Here is a 12136-nt window from a genome sequence, read left to right on the forward strand (position 1 = left end):
TGTTCATTTCACGTTTTTATTAGAACGATATCGTTACAATAATCAAATGCATCTTTAATTATTATTAGTATATTCAATTAATGTTGACTCTCATAATAATGCGATTCTATCTGATCATAGTTCAACTTCTTGATGTAAGTCGATCAGACGAGATCCGATTACCTCCATTCATCGGACGTCTATCTAGAGCAAAAAGTTTTGCGAAAAAAAGTTGAATCTTAAGACAAGGGGCCATTGTGTGATAAAATAGAACAGTTATTGTGCGATCTAGGAAGCAGGAATGAAAGGAAGAAGAGGCGCTGTTTCTGGAAAAGTGACCGTACAAGGAAGTGAAGTCAAAAGATGAGCAAATTAGAGGACGAAAAGTGCGCATGTAGCCGCTAAGAAACTGTTAAAGAATTATCAAAGTTTAGTTTAAGATACGCGTGCTATTTTCAGTTCGATAAAGATTTACGAACTCCATTGACGAATTATGACACAAAATTTGGAAAGTTGATGTAATCGAAAATTGTTCACTGCTTATGAAAATTGTAAGTTAATGCTGTGTTTAATAATATGTATATTTTTTAAATTAAAATAGATTTATAATATACATTTTTTTTTTTACAATAACAGTATTATTATCTTTTATATAAAGATTATTTTTATACAATGACAAAAATAAAAATTAAATTTTATTTATATTCTCCCAGAAAGCAAAGATAAGAGCCGTATCATATATTCTCCGCCGGTCTCGATCAATTCTTGTTTTACTGTCGCGCTATCTATGAAAGACTTTAAGCAATCGGAATTACAAAAATTTTTCGGGAATCATTTTTTGGGAAAGTTCCAGTTCACCATTCTTGTCAGCCTGACGATCGACTCAGTCGCGTCACCGTGTTAATGTCACCTTGCCGCATTTCCGAAAGTTGACTATCGAATTACGTGCCTAAAAGCACCTCGCTACCGGTGCTCTAAATAACGCACAATGTAGTTATGGAACTAACCCACTGGTATGAGTGCGTCACATTTTTTCACTGGTTTCTCTCCGAGCGGCGTGTATTATCTTTCTGCCTATACGTACACTGATTCCTTCATATAATACGGAATAAATTTACACAATATTCAACATTTCCCTCCCTCCCTCCCTCCCCCCAAAAAAACAATTTGTTGTTTTTTAAGCGATATCGCGAATCAATATACTGTGTGAACAAATAATGACATCATGATCATAATTTTTATATTATTATAATTTTTATATTATATATATTACAAATAATTTCATATTTATACATTATTACAATTACAAAATATCTTTTTTAAAAAATAATATTAACATATAATTCGAGAAATTCTAAAAATATATGTAAACACACTGTTTATGTAGATCTGTAAAGGAAAATCGATCGATAAACTTAGAAATACACGTAGGGATGAAAAAATAAAGTTTAAAACAATATTTGTTGTATATATTAAATAATTAAATATATGTTATTTATTTTATTTATATATTAAACGTGCAGTGAATTATTAATCAATATTTGATTTCTTCTTTATAGATAACAATCTATGATCTATATTTTTATTGTGCAATTTTTATTTCATACTAATCAAAAATTTTGTTAAATGCACCATTATTCACTGCTCGCATTGCATAAATAAATGGTAATACAGATGCGATCAAAAAGAGAATAGCGAGAGACTATACTTGATCTTCCTTCTTAACTCCAACGGAACTTCCGTTCCGTACCCATGGAGATGTAATCGCATTAAGAAGGATATTGTCGTTGAGCAACCTTGATTAATTTCTTCTTGTCCCTGCCTGAGCGCAAATCGATCGATCGTACTAAAAATTATATTTTCACAAAGTAGGCTATTCATCACTGGATAGTTCCATTACGCGAAAAATTAGTTATAAGTTATAATTAAAATCGTGATCCAATCTAATGCGCTTTTAATATATTTAAACAAAATTGAAATCAACATATCTGTCAGATGTATTTTATTCACTTCTTTTGTAAAAAATATAAAGTTCTTAGTAGCATAATTGATAATATTTTTATTTTGCAAGTAGACGAATTCGCAAAACATCAAATATTGTACAAAAATTAATTCCAAAATCTGAAGCAAAGATCTCCCTTCTCTTTCTTTCTGTCTCTCTTGTCTTGACATGTCGCTAACGTCGAGAGCAAACGTCCGGCTCCGGACAACAGTTCCGCTCAATTTTCTCCCTTTGAACTCGAGCATGCACTCACGCAAAGGCTTAGTGCTTAGAGCTGCATTTTACGCCCGAACAAAGGCGAAAAGTTCGTTCGAATGAAACGTAATGCATTCTCGCGAAATAATCGCGCCAATTGTAGCCCGTCGATCGGAATACGCTTTCACCGAAAGGTATACGAGGGTCTAGGTCGAGCTGCTGATGTGCTGATGTCGTCCATTAAGAAAATTCAACTTGCATTATTTTGAAGATTTTACTTTGAAGAGAAAGAGAATGCATTTCTTAAGTATAAATATTCAAAATATCATAACAGCCTGTGAGTCATATTTACACTTTATAATTTATATGGTCCGAATTATCCTATAAAAATCGACTAATTAACACTAACATCTCCGATAACAAATCATGGTTTTAAGAGGCTGCATTCGCTAATTTTATGCAAAGATTATTGTGTAAACTAGAGTTTTAATAAATGATATAAATTAAAAAATAATATGGCATATCCAACGTAATTTGATTGTTAATAATTTTTATAAAAATAAACAAAAACATTTTTTTCATTTAAAACGCCACATATTAAAGAATATAATGATACCTAATAAATAATATGTACTTTTATTTATTAAAAAAATTAAAAAAAAATAGAAAGAGCATTGGAAAAAAATTGGATATGCCATACCAAAAAGGCGTTTAAAGGCTAGATGTATGTAATATATTCTGATATATACATAAAATAATGTTTTTTTTGTGATGCAATATATCTTTAAGTTTTAATTCTAAAAATTTTTCGAGATGATGTATTAATGCTGAATCACTTGCTTGCTATACATGACAAATTAATTTCGTTCACCTATTTGAATAACTAAATTGTTATGATATTCCGTACTACGTATGCAGCAGCAAAAAATCGCACGGCATGCCAGCAGCGTAAAAAATTACACCACAAATCTCTTTCATAATACTATATTAATTTCCTCATAGATGACATTGCGCAAGGCTATTCGATAATTGTCGATTGAGTAATCTGTATATCGATACGACAAACCGGTCTAAAATTTTGATTAGCATTTAAATGAATAATATCAAGATACATTAATCAAAGGCGTGAAAACGTCGCTTTTGGTAGTAATAAGGAGTTTTTACGTTTAATCAAATGAAATCAAAATTACGAGAAATAACTGGACGATTTCAAGGAAGACGCAAACGTTGATTGATCAAACATGCAAGACGAGTATCATAACTGTGATAAACATTCAAGGAAATATTTTACATTTCTCTATAAATATGAGTAACTGTACTTAATTATCAAGTTATTTAAATGGGAAATTATATAAAACTTTTTTTTATAAACGTCCAGATATACTATTCTTATTTTAATTTGTTCAAAAAATTGTTTATTTATTTTAAATATTTTAATATTTTAATTTATTGTTTTAATTATAAAATACTTAAATAAAAAAAAAGTATATTGTTTTATAAAACATCATATAATATATTGCAAAAATTTGGAATATAATTTTGATCTTTCGAAAATATTTCACATGCGATTCATACAATATTATTATATTTGTACTCATAATCTCTCCTACAATCTTTCATTAATTTTATAAGTTTTGATTATTTCAAAATCAATTTAAAAACGCGATTCTTTTCCTGCATTATAGATAAAAAAATATGATCATTTATGTATACATAATTAAAAATGTACATATATGTGTTGAAAATATTATATATTTAATATTATAAAATTAAGATTTTTTTATTCAACTGAGCATATCAAGTTATTTTATATCAAAATTGAGAGACAAAAGTTTATCAGTTTGAATTCGCCCAAACGATTTAGACAACTTTTATTGTTTCAGTCAGAAATTTTTGCGATATCTGCTGCATTATCACAATTTGCTGCAGTTTATTCAAAATCGCGAGAGGAATCGCGTCGCGTTTACATAAAAGTCTACGGATAAAAAGTTGTCGAAGTAACAAACACGAACGATAGGCAACCGTACGAGCTGCTCTGAATTATAATCATGAAACAACACGTTAATAACGCCTCCCGTAGGGCGATAACGACGCAGCCGCCATCGGACGGGGTGCAGCGGCGTCGCGCACGTCCATGATCAAAGGTCTGCGTCCCGAATGGGAAATTATAATTAATTAAGGTAATTGGAAATTAGCGACCGATCTTGCCCATCCTAATGGCGCGGAGCCGCGCGCTCTACTCCGCTCTTAATTAAGTTAGCAGCCGCTTTTGAGGAGCCTCTGTATCACTGACAGCGGCCCTAATCGCATTCCTACTGGGGACCCGATAGAACCGGTACTAATGGCGTCGTCGCCGTCGTCGTCGTCGCCGTTGCCGCAGCGAGGCTTAACAAAAGTCAATAAGATTGAAGCCAACCGTTTTCCAAGAGATCGATCTCTCCGAGAATGAGAAGCGGGAAATTTCGCATAAAAGCGAAAACGGTGATTCTTGATGGAAAAGACAAGACAACGTAGATATGCGAGACGAATTGATAATCGCAAATGCTTACGTTAATTTAAAATTAAAACAAAAATGTATGTTCAACGTATCTCACACGTAGTATACGGATTTATGTAAACTGAAGAAAATGTACTAAATTTTAATAAATTTATTTGTTTAAATAATACTAATTAAATATCTATTAAGTGTAAATATATATATATATTCATTTTTAATATCTTTTTTCTCAAAATTAAAATTAAATATTTATAATTACAGTATCGAAAATAATGAGATTCTTTGCCAAAGTTAAGTTTAAAAAAATAAAAGCTTTATATTATTTCAAACAAATTTTAATTTTTTACCATGAATTTCAATTTTAGATTTAGCTACAAAAATACAAACTTACAAAGACTACATTTGATTAAACATCCAAGAAGGAAAATTAATTTCTGAATGTTCAGAAAATATCATATTATATAGATTGATTTTAGTAATATTTTGTTTTTCTGTGAATCTTGTACTAGATAGCAAGATGACGTTATTTGTCGTCATTTTGACGTCTTTGATAACATTAGCTTGTCATCTAAAATATATATGAGAAAATCACGAGAATATTACTTCATAATTTTCGTAGATTTGTTAATAATATATTAGATTGTTTGTTCAAATTTAATCGTTATTTTATTGCTTTTGATTCACATGGCTATTATTATTTCGTCAATACTATTCCAAAACTTATTAGAAACGCCGTAATTTGAGTTTTGAATTATCTAACATTCTTCGATTTTATCATAGATGATTTAAATATAATGATTTTCTCATAATAACAATCTATTAATAATCATTAAATGAGATGTTACAAAATATTAGGTATTTAAAAAAATACGAAAATATAATTTCTCAATTATAAAATAATTGTAATAATAATATCTCCAAAGATATGTGCAAAATAACTTTATTATCATTGTACAATTATTCCTCTTCTATAATAAACAAAGGCGTGAATTGATTGCAATACGAGATAGATAAACTGCTAATTATTACACTACAAGAAATCTGATAATTTATTCTAATTTATTTGCAATATTAACATTAACTGATAAATCATTCTTTCATAGTCTTAAAGCGTTATGCAAATGTAATGTTAGTGTATATGAGGTGTCAAGCGGAATGTGTGTTACGTACCACATGTTAACTATTTATAAAATCTACATATCGCAGGCGATACAATATATATTGGATTTTAAAAAAATTTGTAACGCTACTTCATTTTTATCATGTTTAAAAAAAAATTCGGCAGTTATATTATTTGATAAAACAAAATTTCAGCTTTAAGAATTTGTTTTCTAATTATGATACGCGATGATTTTTAATGATGGAATTATGAAGAATCGAAGTCAAAATGCTTCTTTTATTTAATTTACTAAATTCACAGAATTTTCAGAATTCTTATTAAACAAAAGTGAGTTATTTCAAATAAAAGAAATTCGAGCGATGACCGCACAATTTTAATCGTTTTCACACTTGGCTACTCCCATTAAAAAATGAAGAAAAGGCTTAATATCGTTACGAGTGCTACGCGATTTACGAAGCTTCTCGCCCTGTAAATTACTACTCCTCTATAATTATAACTAATTTGGGCATCAGCAGAGATGCTGTTGTCGTTAGAAATCTTTGCCGAGCGAAGTCTAAATTCCGAGGTCATTTTCTGCGAGGTAAATGCCAATTAGCCAACCGGTTAGCACGGCATTGCTTGCCGGCTGGAGTACATTACTCAACGACGCGTAACACCCAACCCTCGTCACGTTAACTTAACAGCGAAATAACGTCCGACGATGTTACGATGCAGTTGACGAAATTTTCCCTCCGCATATGAATATATCGAAAGAATGAAGCAGATTTTCCCGTGCCAAGGAAATCGCTACGCAAAAAAATACGATAAAAAAAATAAAAGAAAACTAAAAATGCCAAGGGTGTCCGTGAAATTGAAGGAAGACACAGTAAATTTTATAGTTCAGCCATTCCGCTCAATTAATGTTGAATTTATATCTAGCCGAGAGCGACACTCAACCCGTAATGATATAATGTTTTCCGTAATGTAAATAAGTGATTCATAATGAAATGTTTTCCACATTGACGCAAGTATGAGACCTGTAACTCTGGAGATCTGATGGAAGAATAATAATTAATACCCCAGGGCATAGTGTTTTAATAAACGTTCTTGATGCAAATTCATAATATCAGTTTCCTTAATCAACTGATTAGAATCGACCAATTTTTCATATCTCGGTTTAAGAGAAGGAGAATCATTCTGCAAACCGAGACAAACGCGATCGTTCCACACAGGTGGAACCAGTCATAATTCTGACCGGTGATTTCTAATCCCGTGTATTCTTGAAGCGCAAAAAAACTATGCGTGAAATAATGCCAGTTTCCGCGATCAATGATGCGAAAAATTACGAAGCTCGTGGAAGGCGTTGGGAAACGTTTGCTTAGGCGAAATCGCGGTTCTCGTTACTCGTAACAAATACGAGCGTTGGAATGGGATAATGGGTGAAAAGGTGGATTATTGAAATCGTATTCCTGCCACTGCATACGTCAATGACAGGGAGGAGCACTCAACTTGTGCGAAATAATCGAAAATAAACCGCGCTGAAATCGCGTCATACGTTGCAATTGCGCTCGCTCGTTCTCTCAGACAAATATATGCACTTACCACCACCGTTCTTGTAGCAAAGGTACGGGAATCGCCACACATTAGCGAGATCGACGGCAAACCCGATGACTGATAATAAGAAATCGAGCTTTCCCGACCAAGTCTCCCTGCCGTCATCGGCGTTGACGCCCTTCGCAGCATTTTTTATCACCGTCGACGACATCCTTCCGGTACCTACAAAGTAATAAATATACTATTTCTGACTCATAATTACATTCTACAATGTTAACATGGAAGAAAAATGTGGTTGCATAAATTGGAAACATGGATTCGAACACCAAATTTCAAATTCAATCACAGAAAGATAATAAATCTGATACTTATAATTAAACAATCTAATCGAGACTAGAAATTCAATTACAATAACCAGAATTCTGATTAGTGTAATTGCACTTTATTAGTATAATCATAACGTACGAGTAATAATAAAAATGCAATAAAAACATCAGGTGTTCCTATAAATATAACGTAATCATTTAAACTTTTGCGATTAATCAGACTAGACCTTCAATCTTATTATATGCGCAATATTATATTTTGTATTCTTATACCATGGGCATAATCAAAACATTTTTCTCATTAAAGTTCCTGGGATAATTTATTAATTTATTAACCGAAAGATATTAATAATTTATTGTCCAGTTGAGATAATTGTTGAAATATAATATTGTTAAAAAAATATTTCGCATTCTACATAGCTAAATTGTATTTTACATCATCAATAATTTATGGTTTCTTAAAAATTTTTAAAAGTACCAACTTATATTATTATTACTTTCTATTTGATTTGAGATTCCTAATTCTTTTACTTTTTTATTGTTATCATATCGAATTACAATTCGAAATTTTCCCTTATCCTCAAAATTATTAGCTATTCGGTACTCATTAATAAATTAAAAAAAGATAATTGGAAATTTTTTTATCCTGAGCCGAGAAAAACAATTATATTAATGTCGGAAAAAAGATAGTACTTATTTTCTGTTTAAGCGCAGAATTAAAACACACGAATAAACAACGATGAATATATATTTCTCTGGGAAATTTAGGATTTAAAGCGAGCTTTTCTTAAAAGCAAAAGTCTTGCCTGTGCAAATTAACATAATTACGTAATCTTAGAGATACACGGCTTATGAACGAGTGTATAAATCTGCATGCCTACTACGCTCGGGATTAGGCGCAAGGTCGCGAATGTGCAAAGAGCGAAAGGAATCGAGCGAAAAGAACCAAGCGAAAGGAAAGTGTAGTACTAATAGGGAAGCGAAGAGAAGGGATAGTGGAGAACGAATGATGCAGATGGAGATGATAATAAATATGGAAAAAAAATCGACAATTCGACATACGTGTGCACGCGACCAAGTATATGGTTATTATATTATTTATAATATTTACGTGCTGGCATAAAATATATACGTGTATCTTTGGAAAAGTTTAACTTAAAAATCTCAAAAAAAAATTTTAAACTTACGGTCTGAGCACACAAATTGTCGTAATATCTACTTAAACTTGAGTTATAGATGTAAGCAACGCACAAGCTTTGGCATATGATGACATGCGACTCATTGCCGTGTTTCTTGGAACTTGCACGTCAAAAATGTGTGTTACTTTACGTCTATAACTTAAGTAAGTATTATAAACATTTCTTGTGTTCACACATCCTTACTACATAGAAAAAAACTTAAGAGAAAACTTAAAAAAATATGAGAGGTAAATTTAGACATTAGAAATTAATTTTTGTTGAAAGTAATATTAAAACTTATTTAAGAAAAAATTAAAGGTAACCAAAGAAACTTGAAAATTGTGAAGACTAAACGTCAACAATTTTAAAGTTTTTAATAAATTGCTTATTATTGTTTAAAGTTTTTTTTTTAAATAAATTGTAAAATCATAAATTTGTTTAAATTCAAGGCAAAGTCCCTTTATGTGTAAAGAAGCTCACCATTAAAAAATTATTTCATTAAAACACAAATGAAAAGTTACATAAAGTTGTGCCTTTTATTCTATCTTTTGTTCTATGAGAACCTTTTTATTTATGAGAAAATGCAGCATCATCGCATCCATCTAGTGGCGATGTTGCGTACTGTTCACTTGAATTTTATATTAATTTAGCCTTAAAACTTAAGAGCGTTTTAAAAATTCTAGATACAATGGAAACGATAAATTTCAGTTTTTCTAAGATTATTTTAAAGTCAGTCTTGAAATATTTTAAACTTCTCAAATTCTTCTGGATTAATCTTTTACATTAATCTTTAAATTAGCTCTAAATTTTTTTTTAAAGTAAACTCTTAATTACTTTTAAAAATCTTAACATCATTTAAAGTAAATTTTTCCAAGGGTATGTGGGAGAGAGAAAGAGAAGGATGAGGGGGAGAGAGGAGCGCGTCGCGTGCGCGACGGGGCGCGGCGCGGGCGCGTGTAATTTGGCGACGACAAGTTATCGATAGCCCTTCAAGCGACAACGCTCGACGCCCCCAACGAGCCTCATTGTACCCCGTGACGGGTACCGGTCAAACAGCGTATATTTCAAAGGCGATCGCGGGCGATCCGGCCTCGAGGGGCCACTCGACGAGGGGTTTTCTGTCACGCGCACTGATCCACGCTTATCCACGCAGACCGACCCAGTTAATTGATATTCGGCGGTCGCGGAGACACCTACGGATGCGCGAAGATGGACGACGACGAAAAATCACTCCCCTCGCCATCGCCACTGCCGTCGTCGCGTCCATCGCCAGATCGCTCGCACGCGTTTCCGTCGCGGTATTAGAAACCGGTTTGCTGAGAAAAAAATCTAATCGGTATATAAATGAAAATAATTAATTTAAAATACGATCTAGTAAAATTAGATCAGCACAACACATTTAATTATAATCATCAGCTAAATAAAACATCCGCATAAATTAAATGCAGTCTATAAACATAAACCGATGGAAATATACATATAAGAGCCAATATGATTTTATACAGATATTTCAATGTTATTTGCTGACATTTTTATTATTTATTTCATTTTTAGTAAATTTTTTTTTATTTGCAGATTTTGTTTGTGGAATTCTTGAATAGTACATGTTCGTTAAATAATGTGTTGAGAACAGTTTTCGAGTAAAATTACACGGAAAGAAAGGTTTTGCTGAAATATTAAAAATTTTAGCTAGATACAAATCTGAAAATAATTGTAGGCTCCAATTGGAGATTATACGTATAGGTTGACGTGACGAGTCAACGAGCGATCTGTTTGGAGTTTTCATGCGTAAGGTCGATTAGGACAGCTGATTGGAGAACGAAAAGCGGAGAGTCGATATAAAAGCGACAATGCAATAGATATGAAATCAAAGTCAGCGAGAAAAGAATTATTGTAAAGAGTGTGAGCGAAGAAATTATTAAATATAATGCTTTCTGTAACAGACGATAACTTATTTTAAGTAAACTGAGGCTATTCCTTGTATAATCTTCTTGGGCTTTTAATATTAAGCCTATATAATTTTGTTGTCATCAAAATCATTATATAGGACACTCAAAAACTGATTATAAAAATGTTAAAATTTTTAACAGTATTTCTCATGTTCGAAATTCGTATAAAATTTTGATGATTCAACAAAATTATTTTCAGATTTGTATTTAGCTAAATTTAATTATTTAATTGATTAATTGCTTTCCAGGAAACAGCATTCGAAAAATGTTACTATTCAAATATTATATTTTTAAACGGATTATTTAATCAAATTTTACTTAATTTATTAACGTATCTATCCTATTTATCTATCAATTATAGTATTTCTCTTATAATAAAATGTTAAATAAATATAAAAATTATGAAAAAGATTGATTTATAAAAAAAGATGAGAAAATTTAGCGGAAAAGAATAGTCAACTTAAAATATTATCTAAAAAAGAAAAAGAATATGTAATAAAAATTTTTTTTTCCCTCTCCGTTTATCTTTGAAGTGCGAACAATGACATTTTACTCGATGCATCATTAAGTCTTAACAGCTATTCCAAAACTTGTTTCAACGATGAATAGTTAAAAGAAGATACAAGGATAATACTTAAAAGATATGAGGAAAGGAGTGATATAAAAACGATATTCTCTAGTCTGTAAATCGAATTTACATCGACATATTCCTAGAGCAGAACCCTCGCGTCTTTATTTAATCAGGGGCTGATCTTTTTCCGTTAGAAAAATCTCTCGAATCCAAGGAAGTATGAATTAATAAGCGTAACCGCGATCAATTACAAAGATAGTGAACCACAAATGGTAATATATGCATACGCACACGAGGACAAATAGGACAACCGCAATGACGCGGAATCAATCGCTGTTAAGACTTCACATTTTTTTTCTATCGCATTTTTCAATTGGCCACACCTTAATTCTTACATCAACGCGAAACAGGTCTCATTTTCTTCTATAACTGGTATAATGCGATCGTTCTTAAAACATCCAGACTTTTTATTACAAAAAATTTTTATTCTATCATAATTTTTAAAAACTCTAAGCGAGAATTTAAGTTATAGCTTGAAAAATTTGATGTAATATTAGATTTCTATTTCTATTACATCAGATTTCTATTTTAATGTATATTTTCTTTTACATACTCCTTTCTTAGATAATATTTTAAGTTGAGTATTCTTTTTCATCATATGTTCTCATCTTTCGTTTTGTTAAAATATTAAACTTTTATTAACGCCCACAAATTTTTTAAAATTAATTTATAATTGTATCTCAAATAATAATTATTAAATATCTTTTGCCGACAATTACCGTAATT

The 12136-nt window shown here is 31.2% G+C and overlaps 1 protein-coding gene across 2 annotated transcripts in view; it reads right to left on the reverse strand.

Moving 5' to 3' along the window:
* LOC108757039 (sodium-dependent dopamine transporter) overlaps positions 1 to 12136 on the reverse strand; it is a 25861-nt gene that overhangs the window by 9104 nt on the left and 4621 nt on the right. For both annotated transcript variants that reach the window (XM_018501309.1, XM_018501308.1), the window contains exon 2: positions 7375 to 7548. In XM_018501309.1, coding sequence (XP_018356811.1) covers positions 7375 to 7548 — 174 coding nt within the window. The remainder of the gene's footprint in view (positions 1 to 7374; positions 7549 to 12136) is intronic.

This window comes from Trachymyrmex septentrionalis, unplaced genomic scaffold (assembly GCF_001594115.1).
Source record: "Trachymyrmex septentrionalis isolate Tsep2-gDNA-1 unplaced genomic scaffold, Tsep1.0 scaffold131, whole genome shotgun sequence".
Lineage (NCBI taxonomy): Eukaryota > Metazoa > Arthropoda > Insecta > Hymenoptera > Formicidae > Trachymyrmex > Trachymyrmex septentrionalis.